General features: G+C 46.3%; 1 protein-coding gene across 3 annotated transcripts in view; it reads right to left on the reverse strand.

The window, feature by feature from the left end:
• emid1 (EMI domain containing 1) overlaps positions 1–22,539 on the reverse strand; it is a 232,949-nt gene extending 210,410 nt beyond the window's left edge. For all 3 annotated transcript variants that reach the window (XM_078421096.1, XM_078421094.1, XM_078421095.1), the window contains exons 1-3: positions 22,043–22,539; positions 15,530–15,646; positions 13,625–13,728 (exon numbers count right to left, since the gene is read on the reverse strand). In XM_078421096.1, the coding sequence (XP_078277222.1) occupies positions 13,625–13,728; positions 15,530–15,646; positions 22,043–22,239 (418 nt within the window). In that variant the 5' untranslated portion in view covers positions 22,240–22,539. The remainder of the gene's footprint in view (positions 1–13,624; positions 13,729–15,529; positions 15,647–22,042) is intronic.
• Between the last annotated feature and the right edge of the window lie 1,505 nt (positions 22,540–24,044).

Below are 24,044 nucleotides of genomic sequence, written 5' to 3' on the forward strand. Positions count from 1 at the left end.
ATTCAAGCAGTCAGACATTCCCAACGTGTGCAGCGGTTTTTACCAGCTTGGCTATGGATCACACTGGTAATTTTACAATGCCTGTAATTATCCGAGTTGGAAACAGATATGGATCTTATCGACACTCTGGAGCAGATGGTACAAGACTGTCTGATGGGTGGAGACAATGGGGCAGTGTTTCCAGATTTCTTCAAAAAGGCAAAGATACAAGGAAGAGTGCAAGGCTTTCTTTGCCATTAAATTCACAGTGGAATATCGCAGCTGTTCAAAATTTACTAAACAGTGTACAATTAGACAATAGACAATAGGTGCAGGAGTAGGCCATTCGGCCCTTCGAGTCAGCACCACCATTCAATGTGATCATGGCTGATCATTCTCAAACAGTACCCCGTTCCTGCCTTCTCCCCATACCCCCTGATTCCGCTATCCTTAAGAGCTCTATCTAGCTCCCTCTTGAAAGCATTCAGAGAACTGGCCTCCACTGCCTTCTGAGGCTTTTAGAGAGTTGTTGCAGCGAGCCAATTTGACAATTTTGTTTGCATTTCAAATAACAGTGCGAGACAGCCCCTAATTACAGCAAACATACCATATTACCTGGTGGTCGGCAGTGAATTTGTTGTGATTTGGTACAGTGTTGCCAGCACCTCGAACGTGACTCTCGCACGTTTTATAGTTGTTCATCAATGTTTATAATGGATAACGCAAATGAATGAATCGGGCTTGAAGATATTGCCGACCCAGCATTAAGGTTCAAACACGAGTAATTGGCCTCTGGGTAGATACAGCATGAGGCTGATTAATGGACCACTACCATGTGGTGTCATCATGGTTTACACAGAACAGTACAGCACAAGAAAAGACTCTTCGGCCCACAATGTCTGTGCCGAACATAATGCCATCGCCTATGTTCAGCACAGACATTGTGGGCCGAAGGGCCCTTTCTTGTGTTGTCCCCTTCCATGTTCTATGTAGAGTCTATGACTAAGTGTTTCTTTTGGAATTTAGTTAGTAACTAGACCAAGTGGACCCGTTGGGCTCAAACCTCTCCTGCATTGGTGCAGCACCCTCTCCTCTCCTCCCCCTCCCTCCCCCCCTCCCCTCCCTCCTCCCTTTCCCACCCCCCAACCCCCTTATCCTCATCCCCCCCCTCCAACCCCCTCCCTCCTTCCCTCCCTCCCTAGGAGATAGATTTAAACTTTAAAATGTGAATAACTTAAAAAATATAACACTGATTTCAATGAAACCTCTTCCATTAGCACCAAAGGGACGACGGTGAGTAAGGTGGGCCTAAAATTGTCACGCTATCGTGTACCGTTTGGACTGTAGTTCAGGAACAAACAAACGAGAGCTTTAGTATTCAGATGTTGTCGTATTTGACAAGGCTCTGAAACTAGCAGAATTTAGCAGTCTGAATTTTGATTTAAGTAGATTAAATCGCAGAATATTGCCTTTTTTAAATTGGTTGGAAATCTACTTGCAATTAAGAGTTATATCAACTGCCTTTATTAAACAAAAGTGATATTTAACAGTTCAATGCCTGTAGCCTTAGACAACCTTCCTTGCTATCTACACCACCGCCAGTTGTCCTGGCAGGTTGTACTGAATTGACAGATAGAGCACGGAAACAGGCCCAAGGACTCACCAATTCTACACCAATCACCCGTTCACACTAGTTTTGTGTTATCCCACTTTCTCATCCACTCTCCATACATGTGGGGCAATTTTTATCAATGCCAATTAACCTACTATCCCACACGCCCTTTGGAGTGTGGGAGGAAACCCACGCGGTCACAGGGAAAACGTGCGAACCCCACACCAACAGCCCCCAAGGTTAGGATTGTACCTGGGTCTCTGGTGCAGTGAGGCAGCAGTACATGGTACATGGATAGGAAAAGTTTGGAATGATATGGGCCAAATGCAGGTAGGTGGGACAAGTTGGGACAAGTTGGGACATGTTGGACGGCGTGGGCAAGTTGGGCCAAATGGCCTGTTTCCTTGCCGTATGACTCTTGACTCCCTCTGACTTCATGAAAACCATAAAGTACCTCCACTGATAAATTGATCTGCAGCTGAAACGTGTACAGAGACTTTATAAGGCATTTATCAGACCCCATATGGAGTATTGTGGGCAGTTTTGGGCCCCATATCTGAGGAGGGATGTGCTGGCGTTGGAGAGGGTCCAGAGGAGGTTTACGAGAATGATCCCAAGGATGAGTGGGTTAACGTATGATGAATGTTTGACGGCACCGGGCCTGTACTGAACCACCCTTTTATTGTATTATTTTTATTGCATCTTCTATTATTCTTGGTTCTGTTGAATTCAAGAATGCGCCACTTGTTTTTTAAAATAAAATGTTCCAATTTTGCTCCTTCAAGAAAAAAGATCTCCATCCAGATTTCCTACAGGGGAAGAGGACCACCCAGCCATCTCCGAGTGTTCATTAAACCCCTGGCAGTTGCAGGTTTCTGCCTCTTTTAGTCTTAAACACGTTTAAGTGTTTTAAGCTGCGTTCTGAGCGGTAACGACAGCAGATTGTAACAATCCTGCTGGAAAGGAAAAGGGATTGGATTTAGTTTAGATTAGAGATACAAGCATGGAAACAGGCCCTTTGTCCCACCGAGTCTGCACCGACCAGCGATCCCCATTACGCCAGCGCACAATAGGGACAATTTACAATTTCAACCAAAGCCAATTAACCGACAAACCTGCACGTTTTTGGAGAGTGGGAGGAAACCGGAGCACCCAGAGAAAACCTACGCGGTCGCGGAATGTACACACTCTGCACAGACAGCACCCGTAGTCAGGATCGAACCCGCGTTCTCTGGCGTTGTAAGACAGCAACTCTACCGCTGCGCCACCATGCTGCCCGGGACCGTTGAAGAAATTAATTGTTTTTGACCATCATCAAAATCAAATTCTGGACTCGAAACGTCGCCTATCCATGTTCTCCAGAGATGCTGCCTGACCTGCTGAGTCACTCCAGCACTTTGTGGGTATTTTTTGTAAACCACTTCTGCAGTTCCTTGCCTTGTCAAAGGCTGGTCGGAGCACCATATTTCCAAACTAATGGTGACTTGGACTGCACTGTACAAGTGGATAATTACTTCAATAAACCAATGCTTAATGCAGCACTGTGCTGGCATCAGACACATCCTGTTGGAAGAACCTTTCAACAATGTGAACTTTTTACCCGATAGTATCAAAAGGAAATTTTCAGGCTATAAAACATTTCCAAGGAATCCAATTCTGAGGACCTAGGTTTAAGGTGAGTGGAGAAAGATTTAATAGGAACCTGACGGGCAACGTTTTCTGCCTGGTAGGTATATGGAACGAGCTGCCAGAGGAGGTAGTTGATGCAGGTCCCATCACAGTGTTTAAAAGACTGGCACATGGATAGGAAAGGTTTGGAATGATAAGGGCCAAATGCAGGTAGGTGGGACAAGTTGGGACATGTTGGACGGCGTGGGAAAGTTGGGCCAAATGGCCTGTTTCCTTGCTGTATGACTCTTGACTCTCTCTGACTCCATGAAAACCATAAAGTACCCCCACTGGTAAATTGCTCTGCAGCTGAAACTTTGTACAGAGACTTTATACAGCATTTATCAGACCCCTTATGGAGTATTGTGGGCAGTTTTGGGCCCCATATCTGAGGAGGGGATGTGCTGGCGTTGGAGAGGGTCCAGAGGAGGTTTACGAGAATGATCCCAAGGATGAGTGGGTTAACGTATGATGAATGTTTGACGGCACTGGGCCTGTACTCGCTGGAGTTTAGAAGGATGAGATGGGGACCTCATTGAAACTTACTGAATAGTGAAAGGCTTGGATAGGGTGGATGTGGAGAGGATGTTTCCACTAGTGGGAAAGTCTGGAACCAGAGGGCACAGCCTCAGAATAAATGGACATACTTTTAGAAAGGAGACGAGGAGGAATTTCTGTAGAGGGTGGTGAATCTGTGGAATTCATTGTTACAGTCAGCTGTGGAGGCCGTCATTGGATATTTCTAAGGCGGAGATTGACAGATTCTTGATTAGTACGAGTGTCAGGGGTTATGGGGAGAAGGCGGGAGAATGGGGTTGAGAGGTAATGATAGATCAGCCATGACTGAATGGCAAAGCAGACACGATGGGCTGAATGGCCTAATTTTGCTTTTATGACTTCTGAACAGTAGAGAGCGGCAGGTTCTACAGCTGGTTGGCTTTAGCTAACCTGGCCAAGCAGAGAAACACCCAGCTGCCACCCCTTTCCCGAATGTCATCAGCAACTCTCTGGAAGAACACAAGATCTGCCTGCCTGTAGGCTTGAAGATACCTTACCCAACGCCAAGGTTCAACATGAGTGACTGGCATATGGGCAAACCTAGCAACTGAAGCTGATGAGTGCACGAATAATACCATGTGGTGTCACCATGGTTTAGTTCAGAGATATAGCAGGGCAACAGGCCCTTCAGCCCATCAAGTCCATGCTGACCATTGATCACCCATTCACACTGGTTCTACCTAGTTCTATGTCATCCCACTTTCTCATCCACTTCCTGCACACTAGGGGCAATTTACAAAGGCCCATTAACCCGCAAACCAGCACATCTTTGGAATGTGGGAAGAAACCGGAGCACCCGGAGGTCACGGGGAGAATGTGCAAACACCACACAGACAGCACCCAAGGTCAGGATCAAAACCGAATCTCTGGTGCAGTAAGGCAGCAACTTTACCCATTTGGTCGCTGTGTTGCCCTAAAGATGGTCTGCAGCCATGCAATAGAATGTTTTCAAGAAGAGATCAAGTCCTTCATTGTCATTTATAAAGTAGATTCCAGATCCTGTAATCTGTTGATCGTTTCTACACCATAACATTTGAATGTTACTTTACAATTTACTTAACTTAGAAGAGAAATCCCAAATCATGCTGCAACAAAAATAAGAAATGGCAAGCCTTTACATGGAGTGTTTAGGCCAACATTCAAAACATTAGAAACACTCAGCTCTCACTGTTAGAACTATAACTCAACGGACTGTGCCGGCTAAAAACTGGAAATGAATCCAGATTTCACTTGGACTCACATTTCTGGCTTCAGTTTTGTATTTACTTCTCAAAGTAAAACAAAGGATGATGAGAATCATCTATGTTGCCGTTGCATTTATTGGTATTGGTCCTATTACTGTCAAATGCACTGAGTTACAGTGAAAAGCTGTTGCTTGTATGCTCTTCAGTCAAATCACACTCCACACGAGTACAATCAAGTCATGCACGGATACCACAGGCAGACCAAAGAGAAAAATACCCCAGTGTGCAGAATATAGTGTCACAGCATTGTAGTTTATAGTTGCAGAGAAAAGGTACAAGATTTCAGTGAGGTAGGTTGGAAGATTGGGACCACATCCTAGCTTCTGGGAGAATCATTCAGTATATGTCGGAAGGAACTGCAGATGCTGGGTTATCGCAAAGATAGACAAAAAGTGGTGGAGTAACTTAGCGGGTCGGGCAGCATCTCTGGAGAAAAAGGATGGATGACATTTCGGGTCGGGACCCTTCTTCAGACCCGAAGAACTATGATTCCCCAGGGTCACTCAGTAGTCTGATTACAGCGGGGAAAATGCTCTTCCTAAATCTTATGGTGTACGCTTTTATGGATTAATGTCCACATGGATTTGTACATGGTTTCTCTGATGATTATTGTTATCTCTCTCCAACCACAGTACGTCAACATCAACAACACAGCTCAGGCAGAAACCTTTCCCGGCTTCCAGATAGAAAATCTCACCAAGCGCAACATTGAATTATTTTCTGACCACACATTGAGTCTTCTTCAACGTTAAAGGACCAAGAAGCAAAGTCGGAATAGTAGTTACATGCAGCACAGAAAGCTCAAAAGTGGAATTTGTTTAGGGTCGATGACAAAGATTGGCACAGGCTTACGATATGAAGTACACTTGAGGATATTATTATGTCCATTGAGTCCAGAGGGTTTTCCAAATTCCCTTTACGTGTACACAAACATAAACTAAAACTACAGACTTTGAACTGTTAACATTTTTGTTTAATAAGGGCAGATAATATCATAACTATTAAGTTGCTAGCATATAACAAGTCTTCCATACCAATTTAATAAAGGCAATATTCTGTGATTTAATCTAGTTAAATCAAAATCCAGATTCCTAAGTACTGCTAATTTCTGAGCCTTCCCAAAAGTGCGCTACGGTGGCACAGCGGTAGAATTGCTGCCTTACAGTGCTTGCAGTGCCGGAGATCCGGGTTCGATCCTGACTACGGGTGCTGTTTGTACGTTCTCCCCGTGACCTGCGCAGGTTTACTCTGAGATCTTCGGTTTCCTCCCACATTCCAAAGACGTACGGGTTTGTAGGTTAATTGGCTTGGCGAATGTGTAAATATACCCTGGTATGTGTAGGATAGTGTTAATGTGCGGTAATCGCTGGTCGGCGCGGACTCGGTGGGCCGAAGGGCCTGTTTCCGCGCTGTATCTCTAAACTAAACTAAACTAGCCAAAATTTTCTGCCCACATTAGTAACTAAATTCCTAAAGAAACACTTAGAGGAATTCTTAAAGGATTGGCGTCCACCAAATATTTTTATTAACTGGGACTGAAAACTTGAATTAAGATTTTCTCATCATCTATGCCACACATATTTCATGTATTAAAAAGCAAAGAGGTTATGTTTCATTTACATACAGAGTGGCAAGTCCACATCTCGAGTGTCATGCAAGGCATGGTCTCCGCATTTAAAGAAGGATATTGAAGCATTAAAAGAAGTTCAGAGAATGGTTCCCAAGTGGGTTATAAGCCATAAACCATTAGGATGGATGACAATTCGGTCCATTGAGTCTACTCCACCCTGGGTGGGGGCCAACATCGGGAGCTCCGGCAGCGGCAGAGGCAGCGTGTTCGCCCGCCCCGAATCACGGGGCTTGGGTCGGCCCTGAAATAGGCCATGGACCTTTCACCGCCCAGCGGGGGCTTCAATGTCGGGAGCCCCGACCGCCCCGACGTGGCAACTCCAACAGCCTGACCGCGGGAGAAGACGGTGGGGAAGAGAAAAAGACATTGTGGCCTTCCATCACAGTGAGGAGGGACTGGAGGAGACTCACTGTGATGGATGTTTCTTTTTGTTTGGTGTTAGTTGTGATTGTATGTGTTATTGCAATTTTATTGATTATTCTTATTGGTCTTATTGTTCAACTGCGGGTAATGTTTCATTTCACTACACATTTATGTGTATGTAACAAATAAACGACTATTGACTATTGATATTGATGGCTGATCAATCTTTCCTTCTCAACCCATCCTTCTGACTTCGCGTAATCTTAGATGCCCTTATTAATCGAGAACCTATCAATCTCCACTTTAAAAATTCCCAATGACTTGGCCTCCACAGCTGTCTGTGGCAAAGAATTCCACAGATTCACCACCCTCTGGCTAACTAATGGACACAAAGTGCTGGAGTAACTTAGCAGGTCATGCAGCATCTCTGGAGAACATGGATGGGTGACGTTTTAGACGGTCTGAAGTAGAGTCCTGATCTGAAACATCACCCAGCCATGTTCCACGGGGATGGTGCCTGAGCCGCTGAGTTACTCCAGCACCTTGTCTCTTTTTGGTCACACAAAATGTTGTTGTCTTAGTTACAAATAGCAGCTGGTCACATGGTACAATTTAAAACATGGTGTCAAATCAACATTGTAGAATTGTGTGCGCTAACACGCAACACGTGTGGATGTTAGTGTGTGTTATTCTTGTAGGTTGGATTGATATGTGATTGATTGATATTAACATAGAAACCTAGAAAATAGGTGCAGGGTTGTTCCCAGGGACGCATTCGGAGACTGACATCGAGTGCTGCTGGAAGGTCATCAATTCGGTGAAAGACGCTCTTTGGTCTGCCCGAGCTTTGTTGACCACCCAGCGGAGCGAGCTGTCTGTCGGGGAATGTTGCCGACTGGCCCGCTGCAGGCTGCAGGAGTACGTGCTGAGGGACGCACTGAAGCTCGGTGCAGCCAACGCCAAGGCTCTGTGGGGGAGGACCACAGTCTAGGGTCCTTCCGTTGCTGGACATGGGGGGCAGTGTGTGGTGGAGACACCCCTCCAAATAAGGGATACTGTGTAAATGTCTGTAAATTTGGAAGTGAATAACTGTATTGAAAGTGTAACCTCCGGAAATGTCGGATGGGGTTGTTAAAAAGATGATGTTTTGTAAATATTTATTACTGGAATAAAGTATTTTTTGATTTAAAAAAAATGTTAAAAAAATTCGGCCCTTCGAGCCAGCACCGCCATTCAACATGATCATGGCTGATCATCCAAAATCAGTACCCCGTTCCTGCTTTCTCCCCATATCTCTTGATTCCGTTAGCCCTAAGCGCTATATCTATCTCTCCCTTGAAAATATCCAGTAAATTGGCCTCCACTGCCTTCTGTGGCAGACAATTCCACAGATTCACAACTCTCTGGGTGAAAAAAGTTCTTCCTCATCTCAGTCCTAAATAGCTTACTCTTTATTCTTAAACATTGACACCTGGTTCTGAACTCCCCCAACATCGGAGAGAATTTTTCTGCATTTGTGACGTGTGATGTTGTAAATTGTATACGATTCTTGTAAGTTGGAGTGATACCTCTTTGAGAATTGTACCATATGACCAGCCCCTCTCTAAAATGTAGGCAACAATATTTTGTGCCCACTCACCCATTATATGATCAGATTCATGTCACAATATATATTGTGCAAACATGAAAAACAGCAATTAAGTTAATACATCTTTTTAAAAAAGACTGCAATTTTTTATTGCACAACACAGATTAAAAATTATTTCTCAGCAAGAGTAGAATGTGAGACAGCACAATAGGTTAGATACAGAGCCAAATTTTATTCAGCTTTTTCTGTTAGTATGTTCCATTTCAGTTTTTCCACAACCCTCCCTTTAGTGAAGGATTGGTTATCTCAGCTCGCTAAGAATTGGCTGCAATGTAGTGCATTTACATAATGTTCACAATTCAACGCGGAAGCACAGGACGGAAACAGATCCTCTCATTGTCCAAGTTCCAGCAACCAAACTGCACATTGAACAGGACAATAAAACTGAACCCATTGCAGAGCTGCTGCCTCACAGTGCCAGAGACCTGGGTTCGATCCTGACTTTGGCTGCTGCCTGTGTGAAGATTGCACGTTCTCCGTGTGACTGCGTGGGTTTCCTCCTGGTGCTCCGGTATCCTCCCACTTCACAAAGACGTGCGGGTTTGTAGGTTTAATTGGCCCTCTGTAAATTGCACTAACTGTGTAGGGGGTGGATGAAAAAGTTGGATAACTTAGAACTAATGTCAACGGGTGATCGATGGTCAGCATGGACTCAGTGGGCCGAAGGGCCTGATCCTATGCTGTATTGGCAAACTAAACCAAATCAATCTCCGTGGCTGGACATCATAGTGATTATATCACCCCTACTGCACATTACCAATGGTGAATGTCGTGTGAGGAGGAGACTCATTTGTATGATCCAGCTGCATAATACTAGGAGTAGTTGATTAACTGGATGAGCCCTTTATGTTTCCCTATATATTTTAAGTACTAAGGAGTCAAAACAGACTTAGTCATTAATGGCTTGAGCAAATACTCTGGGAGTTTCATTTCGATCCTGCTTTGCAAAAATATGAATGAAAATCTTCAACTTTTTGTTCAATTACCTAATCTCAGGGACAAAGCCTACCTGTGTGCCCAGATCACAGAAATGTAGGCATTTGTTTGATTTAGATTTTAGATTTAGAGATACAGCGCGGAAACAGGCCCTTCGGCCCACCGAGTCCGCGCCGCCCAGCGATCCCCGCACATTAACACTATCCTACACCCACTAGGGACAATTTTTACATTTACCCAGTCAATTAACCTACATACCTGTACGCCTTTGGAGTGTGGGAGGAAACCGAAGATCTCGGAGAAAACCCACGCAGGTCACGGGGAGAACGTACAAACTCCGTACAGACGGCGCCCGTAGTCAGGATCGAACCCGAGTCTCCGGCGCTGCATTCGCTGTAAGGCAGCAACTCTACCGCTGCGCCACCGTGCCGCAGACAAAGACAAAGTTTGCTCTTTAGTTTTGTTGAAAAATACAACATGGAGACAGGCCCTTCGGCCCACCGAGTCCATGCTGACCATCAATCACCGTTTCACACTAGTTCTCTGTAATCTCTATTTCTAATCTACTGCCTACCCACTAGGGGCAATTTACAGAGGGCCAAATGATCTACGGACCCGCACGTCTTTGGGCCTTGGGAGGAAACCGGAGCACCTGGAGGAAACGCACACGGTCACAGGGAGAACGTGCAAGCTCCACACAGACAGCACCCGACCTGGCTCTGGCGTACTATGAGGCAGTGGCTTTACCAGCTGTGCTGTTTGTTTTAATTGCTCTCTAAACCCCATTTTATAAACAAAACTGTGCACATAAATTGAAGATAATTGTCGTGAAATGATACAGATTTGCTGGCAATAGGCAAATAATAAAAATCTGCACTTAAGAAAACTGACTGGTATTAAATGGTTCTCATGTGGAGATTCTTTCTGTAATCACAAATTAGATTAGAAGTTCAACTACGAATATACAGAGATACACATCCCAAAAGCATTTATCAAACGAGGTGAAACAGAAAAAGAAAGCATAGAGGCACAGCGATTAATATCTTACGACGGATTTAGAAAAAGATAAGCCAATAATCGCTCAAAGAAGGCAAATACAGAACTTTAGGCATTTCACTGAACCAAAGCAAGGTAAGGCAATTAAACAATGCCTTATTCCCCTTAAGGGCACAATTCAAAACTTTACAGCAATCTTACTTTCCAGCCTATAGCAAAAAAATCCATTAAATAACGCAGTAATTATATGTGGTCCTTGAATGGACAATTGAGTCCATCAAAGGAAACTGCCTTGGTATGTCGTTAAATGCTTTTTGCAATAAGGCACATATCACACAGCAAATGCACTACACACATAAAGTGGATCAAGGAAATGGAGCGCATAAAATTCAAAGGACAAGTATAATTGCATGCATTTGGAGTCATTTGTGAGGCGGAATTACTCCAGGAAATTATGAAGAATTATAGTAGGCAAACATTTATTTGTGAATATGAACGTACAACAACACATTTACTGAAAGGAGAACACTTTCATAAATCAAATGTCCATCTTTTATAACGTAATTAGTTCTCATTAAATCAGAAGATTGGCAGGTAACCACAATTCTTGGAGCCCCATTTTCTTTACGACGTGAAACCAAGACTGGAACAAATTCTCAGAATCAAATTAAAAGAGGAAATCAAGATTAGAGAACGAAGCCCCAGGCTAGAGCATTTCCCCACTGACATACATTGCAAACCATTGTTAAAATGGTGGTGTGTTATAGAAAATAGGTTGTAAAGTCTCAAGCCCACAAGCTACGAACGATAATACAATTTATTCAACATGCACGGATGGGGGAGGGATAGTTTCCAGTACAAAGTGCTCTCACTTAAGCTTTCCCACTGAAATGGCACCAAATTAGTTTTTAAAAACAGCAATCTGTTTTAATGCTCGTTGTAATCAGGAACCTTGTTATGAAGGTGGAACATTTTTCTTTAACTTTTTTATCATCAAATAAACAGAACGGATAGGCAAACGAATTAAACCGCAGACTATTTCCAACAGAACATTTTGATTCTTGATTTTAAAGTGAACAGAAAGACGTGAAAGATCTGATAAAGTTTGGCGCTGCCTCTCAATAAGAATACCTCTGCTCCATCGCCCACACTTGCCAGACCTCTAGGCTTTGGCCTCCTGCCCAACTAATGGAGGAAGCCAACTTCCTTAAATAGTTCCAGGTCAACAGGGAGCAGCTGAAGAGCTTTGTCAGCAGTTCGAAGGACCTTGCGTCCAACTTTCAACGTAGATCTGTGGCAGCAAAGTGGCTTCTGCTGACAGCTTTCCCCGTGTTTGGCATGCTGCACCCAAGGGTGCCAGAGTGGAGCACCCTTCTCAGATCCATCTGTTGCAGCTCACCGTTCAACCAGGGAATGGGGACAGTGGCCGCTCTACTCCGTAACCTGCCCAGAGCCCTTTACGCCCACATATTGTCACGGATTGCCTTTTTCTGAATGCCGGATGCTGAGGGGATACCTGACAGAAGTATATAAAATCATGAGTGGCACAGATAGAGTGGACGGTTAGAACCTTTTCCCCAGGGTGGAAATGCCAAGGACTTGAGGGCGTAGCTTTAAGGTGAAAGGGGCAAGGTTTAAAGGAGATATGCGGGGCAATTTTGTTTTACACCAAAGGTTGCGGGTGCCTGGAACTGCTAGGGTGGTTCATAAGTTCTCGGAGCAGAATAAGGCCATTCAGCCCATCATGTCCATTCAGTCATTCAATCATGGCTGATCTATCTCTCCCTCTCAACCCCATTCTCCTGCCTTCTCCCCATAACCCCTGACACCCGCACTAATCAAGAATCTGTCAAGCTGGTGGTGGAGGGAGATACGATAGTGCCGTTTAATAGACTTTTGGATAGGCGCATGAATGTGCAGGGAATGGAGGGATATGGATTATGTGTAGGCAGATAAGAGATGGTTTCAGCACAGACATTGTGGGCCGAAGGGCCTGTGCTGTACGGTTCTAGGTTGTTCCATGTATCGAGATTGCCAGCACTTCCTCAAGCCTCACACTAAACTCATTCCCAGTTTTGATGCAGCCACCAGCAAAATTACGATACACTTTCAATTTTCTACAGACCAATTAATAAAGGACCCATCCGTGCAAAGGGCCAGGAAGTCCTTTGGTTGGTACTGTATCTTTAAATTCTGCCGACACCACCATATCTCTCCTGCTACAGTCTGTGCTAGGCCAGAGCTGCAGACAGGCTGTGAATAATTACGTAAATGAATCGCAACAAGGGATTTGCTTACGGCCAGTGGACTTCCTGTCTGCATGAATCTGCATCAGCACTGAGCCATTCGGGTCTGAGTTTAGCCAGCGCCCAAAAATACACTTCAATATTTAAAAGGGGATGAGGTGTAAAAGCTCTATCCCCGGTATTGTGAATCATTACTGATTGTTTTGTATAAGAACACAGAACACAGAACAGAATAGGCTCTTCGGCCCAAAGTGTCCCGTGCCAAACCTGATGCCAAATTACTCTAATCTCCTCTGCCTGCACGCGATCATTAATCCTTCCATTCCTTGCATATCCATGTGCCTACCTAAAAGTCTCTTAAATGCCACCTTCATACCTGCCTCCTCCATCACCCCTGGCAACACGTTCCAAGTACCCACCATCCTCTGTGTAAAATAACTTGCCCCACGCATCTCCTTTAAACTTTGCCCCACTCACCTTAAAGCTATGCCCTCAAGTCTTTGACATTCCCACGCTGGGGAAAATAGTTCTGACTGTCTACCCTGTCTATGCCTCTCATGATTTTATGGACTTCTCTCAGGTCTTCCCTCAGCCTCCCACGCCTGAGAGAAACGATCCAATTAAGAACCAAAGTTCTCTGCCCCAGCATTTAATCTCTGGAGGAGGCACGTGGTGTACTCAGTTGGCAACACACAAAGGTGATCTCACTTTGTACAATCAGCGCATGGCAAGGGTATCTCTTACCTTCCTCACAGTTGCTCCCTCTGAAGCCAGCACAGCATTTCCACTCCACTGCCGTCACTGTTTTGTACGTCAGTCTATAAGTTGGTCGTATCACTGCCCTGTAACTGGGGAGCGTTTAAAACGAAGACACAATTTATTTCAGAATTAAACTTTATTCAGAATAAAAAATATGCACAAATCAAAAACTGTCCAAGAACTCTTCATGCATTCCTAGTGTCTGTACAATCCAGGGAATCATAGAGCCATGTTGTCACAGAGCCACAGAATATGGAAACTGACCCCTCATCCCAACATGCTCATGCTGTCCAAGATGCCCCATCTATGCTAGTCTCACCTGCTTGCATTTGACTCATATCCCTCTAAGCCTCTCCTATCCATGTGCCTGTCCAAATGTATTTTACAAGTTGTTCCTTTCCTCTCTCTCTCCCTACCTAAACTTATCCTTTAATTTACTAGGTTAATTCCCGGAATAGGGGGACTGTCATATGTTGAAAGACTGGAGCGACTAGGCTTGTATACAATGGAATTTAGAAGGATGAGGGGAGATCTTATCGAAACGTATATGATTATTAAGGGGTTGGACACGTTAGAGGCAGGAAACATGTTCCTAATGTTGGGGGAGTCCAGAACAAGGGGCCACAGTTTAAGAATAAGGGGTAGGCCATTTAGAACTGAGATGAGGAAAAACCTTTTCAGTCAGAGAGTTGTGAATCTGTGGAATTCTCTGCCTCAGAAGGCAGTGGAGGCCAATTCTCTGAATGCATTCAAGAGAGAGCTAGATAGAGCTCTTAAGGATAGCGGAGTCAGGGGGTATGGGGAGAAGGCAGGAACGGGGTACTGATTGAGAAGGATCAGCCATGATCATATTGAATGGCAGTGCTGACTTGAAGGACCGAATGGCCTCCTCCTGCACCTATTGTCTATTGTCTAATTTAATTTAGTTTAATTTAGAAACACAGCGTGGAAACAGGCCCCTCGGCCCACTGCATGCACGCTGACCACCATTCACCCATTCACTAGTGCTATCCCTTACCACAGGGACAATTTACAGCAGCCAATTAATCCGCAAACCCACACATCTTTGGGATGTGGGAGGAAACTGGAGCACCCGGAGAAAACCCATCCGGTCATGGGAAGAACATACAAACTCCGTACAGACAGCCCCCGTAGTCAGGATCGAACCCGGGTGTCTGGCGCTGTAAGGCAGCAGCTCTACCGCTGCGGCACTGTGCCACCCCTAGTCACTTGTTTTTTTCCGTTTAGTTTATTGTCAGGAGTGCCCAGGGACAGAGAAATGTTTTTGCTGCATGCTAATCAGTCAGCTTTTAGTTTAGTTTAGTTTAGTTTAGAGATACAGTACGGAAACAGGCCCTTCGGCCCATCGGGTTAACGCCGACCAGCGATCCCCGCATATTAACACTATCCTACATCTACCATGGACAATTTTTACATTTACCAAGCCAATTAACCTACAAACCTGTACGCCTTTGGAGTGTGGGAGGAAACCGAAGATCTGGGAGAAAACCCACGCAGGTCACGGGGAGAACGTACAAACTCCGTACAGACAGCGCCCGCAGTCGGGATCGAACCCGGGTCTCCGGCGCTGCATTCGCTGTAAGACAGCAACTCTACCGCTGCGCCACTGTGCTGCTTTACACCAAAAGCTTTTCACTGTACCTGGGTACACGTGACAATGAACTAACCTCCTCTGGTTCTTGACTCCCTTGCTCTGGGGAATAGACTGCCTCCATCCCCTCTGTTTCACTTAGGATTTGAAAGGTGGGGGGGGGGGGGGGGGGGGGGAAGCTGTTCCTGAGAAACGTGAACCAGGGCAGGTGGATTGTCAGGACATTGGAGACAGAGTGGAGGACAATCAATGCCACTGATGCATTAGCGTCGTCTTACCTGATCCCACCGGGACAACCCAACGGCCATCTGCAGCTCTGATAAACCCTTTGCACATAGGTTCCATTCTGCACTTGACAGGACACTGTCTTTGTGAGTGTGTAAGGACACCAGTTCCTTGAAGAAAAGTAAAGATCATTTAACACACATTGCATGGAATAAAAATGATTTAAAAAAATGCTACAATCATAAAAGAGCACCGTTTACAAAGAACATCTTACTAAACCGTGTGAAACATTTGCATTTGGAGCGTAGGAAGCAACTGCAGATGCTGGTTTATACCGAAGATAGACACAAGCTGCCCAAGCGGAAAACAAGATGAAGTTGAGCAAAGCAGCATCTGCAGTTCCTTGTTTACATGAATGGGGCATGTTTGCATGAATGCCTTATTCACCATTCCTCAGATTATGAAGGGATTTATGTCCAAGTGTAGCTATACATGTCCAGAGCATTATTTGCTCTCTAAACCATTTCAAAGTGATCTAAATAATACATGGCTGTACAAGTCGCCATTGTGACTGCGCTCGGAGTACTGTGTGCAGTTCTGGTCATCCACCTTTAAGAAATATGTCATTGAGCTGGGAAGGTGCAGATGAAATTCACCAGGACGTAACCTGGGTTTGCTGGCTTGAGTTCAAGGGAGAGTTTGGATAGGCTGAGACTTTTTTCATTGGAGCATCGGAGGCTGACCTTGATGACAAGATCACAAGGGGCATAGATAAAATGAACTCTTTTTCCCCAGAGTAGAGGATTCAAACACCAGAGGGCGTGGGCTTAAGTTGGAAGAGGAGATATTTAAGAGAGACTTCAGAGGCAACTTTTACATTCACAAAAACACACAGATGTGGAAACAAATACGAGTGTGGACATTCCATTCCCTCGGTCTCCCAGGTCTACAACTTAAGTCTCACTTTCTACTCTCAGCATTGATACATCAGTCCAGTCTACCCGTAGCCAGAACGATGTCAAACTGGAAAAAATAACACGATACATGTGTAAAGTATAGAGTTTTGCTCACAGGGTCTAATGAGAGGGCCTTGGCCTACGCAATCTCCCAGTTGCCAAACATTTGAACTCCCTTTCCCATTCCCATACTGATTTTTCTGTCCTGGGCCTTGTCCACTGTCAGAGTGAGACCATACACAAATTGGAGGAACATATTTCACTTGGTGTGAATTGTTGATTTCTCTCATTTCTGGTATCCCTTGCATCCCCCCTCTCTCCACTCCTCCCCTCCCCACTCTCCCCCCTCTCTCCACTCCTCCCCTCCCCACTCTCCCCCCTCTCTCCACTCCTCCCCTCCCCACTCTAATTGTTCCACTAGTTCCACTGCTCACATCCTTGTATCTCTTCGTTATCACTTCTTCCCCAGCCAACAATGGGCCATTGTGGGCTCCACCCATCCTTGGTCATCTGTTGCTGGTCCTACTTTGTTCTGGCCTTTTCCTACCTCCAGTTACCCTCCCCTCTACTTTCAGTCTGAAGAAGGGTCCCAACCCAAACCCTTTTCTCCGGAGATGCTGCCTGACCCGCTGAGTTACTCCAGCAGTTTGTGTCTATTCCCCTTTGTACTAATTCTATTTTGTAGCGTCATATATCTGGGATGAAGATTACTCCACACATCTGCTGATCTCCTCCTCCCCCCTCACCTGCAATAACCTATCACTTGCCAGGTTTTGCCCAACACCCACCCCTCTTCCAGCCTTTCTCCCCCCTACTGCGATCAGTCTGAAACATCGCCTGCCCATTCCCTCCACAGATGCCGCCTGACCTGCTGAGTTCCTCCAGCACTTTGCGTTTTCTTCAAGATTCAAGCATCTGCAGTTCCTCGTGTCTCTGCTACCTCTTTTGGTCAACAAAGGAAGGGCAACCCTCCATATGTCATAACTCGCTCCGCAGTGCCTGCTGCACCTTTTACAGTCATTTTCACTGTGAAACGTACAGTGTTCATCCACTATCATTCCCAAAGACAGAGAGTAAAGCATGCAAAGACACAGCAAGCTGGAGTAACAGGCAGCATCTCTGGAGACGAATGGGTGACGATTCGGATCGAGACCCTTCTTCAGACTCAGTAAAGCGCGCAGTTACAAATGGAGCCAACATCCAGTTTGAAGTTTGTTATTTTACCTTTTTGTTTTAAAGGTAAGAACCCAAGATGAAGACCATGCCAGGCGACTATACACGTGCTGGTCCCAGAAATGGATCTGCAATCTCTCATTACAACCTCTACTCCAACAGCAGCACTTTAGTCTGCGGTTTACTTTAACAAAGCTCTTTTCAATCTCCTCTCCCTTTATCCTGCATCTGTAAACTGTGATAGACACAAAAGCTGGAGTAACTCAGCAGGCCAGGCATCATCTCTGGAGCGAAGGAAGGAGTAACGTTTCGAGTGGAGACCCTTCGTCAGACCGAAGAAGGGTCTCGACCTGAAAGGTCACCCATTCCTTCTCTCCAGAGATGCTGCCTGTCCCACTGAGTTACTCCAGCATTTTGTGTCTATCTTCACTGTAAACCAGCATCTGCAGTTCCTTCCTACACATTCTATACACTGTGGATGGCTTGATTGTAACCATATATATAGTCTTTCCGCTGACTGGTTAGCACGCAACAAAAAAAGCTTTTCACTGTACTTTGGTACATGTGACGATAAACTAAACTAAGATAACCAAAGCTAAACTAAACCTGATGGAGACAGGTTCAACCCCCTAACGACGCCTGTCTTTTTCCCTCCACGGATGCTGCCTGACTCGCTGAATTTTTCCAGCACTTTGTGCTTTGCTCGAGACCAGATGGAAACGGAGCCCAGCCAGGGTTGACAGCGTCACCTGCAAACGCTGCAACAGTGGTCCATTAAACTGTCACGCTTGGCTTACAATCGCGGATATTATAGGAACCATGTGGTACATATACTCACCACTTAAAACAAACTTCCAGACCCACCCTCCCACTCAATCACTCTTGATCCGTCTGTAAATTAGGGGGGGGGTGGATATAAATGCCCTAAAATGTTATGCCTGGTCTTGGATCCGAGTCCCAGCCGTGTGTAGGACTAATTATTTATTTCGAAGAGGGGTTGTCAAGAGAGTGGATAAACACCAGAATCGCGTTAACATTCACAGAGACTGGGTTAATGGGGGTTAGTTCAAGTATACCATCCATGTATAATCTAATCAATTGGAGTCTCCTTGGCCAAGGGACCTGATGTTAGGATGATGCAAGTCTGCAGCAGCTGTGCGTCAAGCTGTGGCCACTGGTGACAATAATATTGATGCCCCTGACCAGCTAAAGCAGTGTGAATGGTGGCACGGGGGAGGAATGGGCCGGGCAGATGGGATGGGGGTGGGATGAGGGGGGGTTGGAATGGGATTGGGATAGGATGGGGGGGGTGGGATGGGATTGGAGGGGTTGGGATAGGATGGGGGGGTGGGAAGATGGGGGTTGGAATGGGATTGGAGGGGTTGGGATAGGATGGGGGGGGGGGGATAGTTTGGAGGGGTGGGTTATAATGGTTCCTGACCGTTGGTGGGCGGTTGATATGCAAGGGACTGCAGATGCTGGCATCTGAAGCAAAACCAAATCGACAAACGGCTGAGCACGCATGGCCCAGCAGTAGCGTTGCTGCCTCACAGCACCAGAGACCCAGGTATGATCCCGACCTCGGGTGCTGTCTGTCTGGAGTTTGCACGTTCTCCCTGTGACTGGATGGGTTTCCTCCGGGCGCTCTGGTTTCGTGCGGGTTTGTAGGTGAATTGGCTGTGGGTGGAAGGGGATGGGGGGGGGGGGGGGGAGGGAGAGAGGGGGGTAATTGGGAGAAATGGGTGCACACCGGGATAGGGGTCCATAAAATTGGAGAATTCAATAGTCAATCATTGTCAAAATTGAATGGACAGGAATCACACACACACAAACACACACCGCTGTGTGACTGACTGTAGAAACAAGGAACTGCAGATGCTGGTTGTGTAAGAAAATAACTGCAGATGCTGGTACAAATCGAAGGTATTTATTCACAAAATACTGGAGTAACTCAGCAGGTCAGGCAGCATCTCGGGAGAGAAGGAATGGGTGACGTTTCGGGTCGAGACCCTTCTTCAGATGCTGGTTTACAGAAACAAGGATTCCGACCCAAAACGTCACCTATTCTTTCCCCCTAGAGGTGCTGCCTGACCCACTGAGGTACTCCAGCATTTTGTGTCTATCTTTGGTATAAACCAGCATCTGCAGCTCCTTCCTACTCCTTTACAAAAACCATTCTGACTAACTGGTTACTTAGACTTTAATTTCAGGCAACAGCCCCATCTGTGGTGTCCCGGGAAGGTTTACTCACTTTCCCTTGGACTTTCACCTACTGTAGCCTGGAGATAGCCAACAGGCTGATCAGCCAGCGAGGACAGACAGGGAATCTGTGCAGGAAGGAACTGCAGATGCTAATTTACACCAAAGAGAGACACAAAATGCTGCAGTAACTGAGCGGGTCGGTCAGGCAGCATCTCTGGAGAAAAGGAACGGGTAACGGTGTGGGCCGACCCGAAACGTCACCTATTCCTTTCCTCCAGAGATGCTGCCTGACCCGCTGTGTTACTCCAGCATTTTGTGGCTATCTGGCGGAGAAGCAGTTTGAAACGGGCAGCGTTGTGGTCGTGAGTGGCGGAAGATGAAATCACCCTCCTCCACATTTACCACATCAATTACTAGTCTGAAGAAGGGTCCCGACCCGAAACGTCACCAACTCCTTTCCTCCAGAGATGCTGCCTGACCCGCTGAGTTCCTCCAGCACTTTGTGATTTTTTTTTTTAATGTCTCACCTTTCTCACTGCAGATTTCCCAAGTGATTGGGGAAATCAAAGCGGACCAAACTAATGGGAATTCTGCATATATTGTTGGACAAACACGTCCCAGTTCCAGTTCTGATTAAACCCAACTCCACCGCAGCTAGTTCACAGACTTGCCCATGGAGGTAGGCACATGCAACTGGCCTCGGGTATGTTCGAATGGATCTGTGAACTCCCACCACCACGCGAAATACATCAAAGGGAACGCCATCTTTCACAGTGAAGCCTGATTGCAAAGAGTCTCTCCAGAAAGTAATGAAGGTTGCGGGTTTTATGTACTCGCCGTGTCCGGGACAGAGAGGGGGGGTAAGTGGGCTTTCTCGAGTCAGGAATCCCACACACTGCCCCGTGAACAGGTTTGAGTTGAGAAGACATTGAAGGGACGACACCGGGCGCTTGTGTGGAATCGCTTTGACCGGTCGTTCCTGTTCTCGGGAGATTCCTTGGAGTGGGCTCTTTAAAAAGCGCTGGGAAAACCGCGGGAGGGATTTAACACGAGCCCGGGGAGGGGAGGGGAGGGAGGGGGGTCCTGGGCAAGACAACCCGACACAAAGCTCCTGTCTCAATGCAGGCAGGCGGACAGAACGGGGAACCAACGCAAGAGGAGATGGGGCATTTTTAATGTCGTGTCTGAACCACCCACTGAATGAACGAGATGGAGATCCCAGCTCACTCGTGCACTCGGTCCAGCTTTGTATCAGCTTCCTTGGCGTTTAATTTCTGGCAGTGTGGGTTTTTAGGAGCGTAGGAGGGAATTAATGTGACTCGGCTCTGACATTGGGGCCAAGTGTTCCCTGTTCACGGGGGCCGCCAGTAGAATCCCACCAACTAACTGACACACTGTGTGTGTGTGTGTGTGTGTGTGTGTGTGTGTGAACATTCACCACAACAATCCCACGTATCGAGGACAAAACCCGTGATCAATACATTAGCATTTATGAAACCACCACATCTATATTCTAAAGGGAGGTTGTTATATGCTTTAAAAAAAAAAAAGTTCTGTCAAGAAAAAAGTTTAGTCGAGAAAAAAAGTTTTGTAAAGCAACAGTTTTGTCAATAAAAAGAACGTTTTGTCAAGGGAAAAGTTTTTTGTCCAGAAACAGTTTAGTAAAGAGAAAAAAGTTTTTGTGTATAAAGAGTTTAGTCAAGAAAAAAAGTTTTTGTACAGAAACAGTTTAGTAAAGAGAATTTTGTTTTTGTTGTATATAAACAGTTTAGTCAAGAGAAAAAAAGTTTTTGTACAGAAACAGTTTAGACAAGGAAAAAAGTTTTTGTATATAAACAGTTTAGTCAAGAGAAAAAACGTTTTTGTCCAGAAACAGTTTAGTTAAGAAAGTTTTGTCAAGAACAACACGTGTTCTTAGGCAATTAGAATTACAACTTTAAAATACGACGGGTTGTTTTAACACTGTAATGCCCAGCTCAGTCTTGGGTGGCTAGTTGGTAAACCCACCATTCTTCAGAAAACCCCTCTAAGGGGACATTAATAATTATTGGACTTCCCCGCCGCCAACCCCGATTCGCCTGGATAGCCCTCTCCCCGCATTGAGATGTTTTGTGTTGCCCACATCCGGACACAGCAGACCACTGGCACCGAGCGAGCGAGCGAGATCAGTCACATTATTGCGCCTTATCTCAGGGAGGTTATTGTTAAAGGGCAGGGAAGCGAGGGGGACGTTACCTCCGGCTGAGAAACCCGTTGCTGATGATTCCGAGCTGGTCCTTGTTGCTTTGCAGAGACGCCGGGAACTTGTATTGAAAGCCGGTGCCCCACGAAGTACAGATGAGAGGCAGGGAGGAGAGCAGTAGCAAGGTGATTGGGAAGCCTCTCCACCTCTGGAGATCCGTGCACGGGGTGAGATGTCCGCTCCCGGCCATGCCCTGCACACTTCACAATGTCCCAGTGTCTTTATACAAGAGTCTCTCTCTCTCTCTCTCTCTCCTCCCCCGGGCCGGTGGAAGGCTCAGCCGGCAACGCGGATATGCCGGGGGTTCGGTGCGAAGCTTGGCTCGGCTGGGGCTGGGCTGGGCAGGGTTGTGGCGGTGCCTCTTGCTCCTTCTCAGGATCCTTCTCAGGATCGTTGGCTGCCCCCCGGAGAAATCGGACTGATGTCTGACTGCTGGGAGATTGGCAGCAAGGGGAGGGGAGAGAGAGAGAGAGGGAGGGAAGAGAGGGAGGGGAGAGAGGGAGGGGAGGGAGGGAGGGGAGAGAGGGAGGGGAGAGAGGGAGGGAAGGGAAGGGAGAGAGGGAGGGGAGAGAGAGGGAGGGGAGGGAGAGAGAGGGGGTGGGAGAGGAGAGGAGAGAAGGAAGGGAGGGGAGAAGGAAGGGAGGAGAGAGAGGGAAGGATTGGGGGTGGGAGGGGAGAGAGAGAGGGAGGAGGGTCCCGTCTCCTAACACACACCGCATCCAGGCGCGGGTTCCCGGTTCGACGCCGCTAGCCCGGTGACCGCGGAGTCCCGAGAGTGCGTCTAAGGGGAGAGGGGGGGTCACCGGGCCCCTGGATATTGCACTCCAATCTATGCCTAGAGGACACACCTGGGGATTTCAGTTGGCTGTGTATCTACTGCACAGTCCAGCTGATGCAGAAAGTAATTTACTATTTCAGAAACAGCTGCAAGGAAACTACTATGGATTTCCAAGCGGAAGATTAATTTGACACTAACTAAAATCTCTTCTTCATATTTAGCGATTAAGACACACGGAACACGTCAGAGTAAATTGGTGGTAAAAGTTCCAGAATTATTTGACAATTCCACCACGTAATGATGAGCCTATGCAATGTAATGCAGTAGACATATTCGGCTAGTCTGAGGAGACAGATCCTTCTTCGGCATCTGCCATTTATGCTCCAAGTCTTCCAATGCTACTCACCATTTTTGGAATTTAATTTCTTTCAACGTTTTGGGGATTTATGGCATATCCCTGGCACACAGTGGTCACTTACCCACTCTCCTCATCAGTCTGAAGAAGGGTTCCGACCTGAAACATCATCTATTCACCTGACACATCATCTGTTCATAGACAATAGGTGCAGGAAGAGGCCATTCGGCCCTTCAAGCCAGCACCACCATTCAATGTGATCATGGCTGATCATTCTCAATTAGTACCCCGTTCCTGCCTTCTCCCCATACCCCCTGACTCCGCTATCCTTAAGAGCTCTATCTAGCTCTCTCTTGAATGCATTCAGAAAATTGGCCTCCACTGCCTTCTGAGGCAGAGAATTCCACAGATTCACAACTCTCTGACTGAAAAAGTTTTTCCTCATCTCATTTTTAAATGGCCTACCATTTATTCTTAAACTGTGGCCCCTTGTTCTGGACGCCCCCAACATTGAGAACATGTTTCCTGCCTCTAACGTGTCCAACCCCTTAATAATCTTATACGTCTCGATACGATCCCCTCTCATCCTTCTAAATTCCAGTGTATACAAACCTAGTCGCTCCAGTCTTTCAACATATGACAGTCCCGCCATTCCGGGAATTAACCTAGTAAGCCTACGCTGCACGCCCTCAATAGCAAGAATATCCTTCCTCAAATTTGGAGACCAAAACTGCACAGTACTCCAGGTGCGGTCTCACTAGGGCCCTGTACAACTGCAGAAGGACCTCTTTGCACCTATACTCAACTCCTCTTGTTATGAAGGCCAACATTCCATTGGCTTTCTTCACTGCCTGCTGTACCT

This window comes from Rhinoraja longicauda, chromosome 25 (genome assembly GCF_053455715.1).
Source record: "Rhinoraja longicauda isolate Sanriku21f chromosome 25, sRhiLon1.1, whole genome shotgun sequence".
Taxonomy (NCBI): domain Eukaryota; kingdom Metazoa; phylum Chordata; class Chondrichthyes; order Rajiformes; family Arhynchobatidae; genus Rhinoraja; species Rhinoraja longicauda.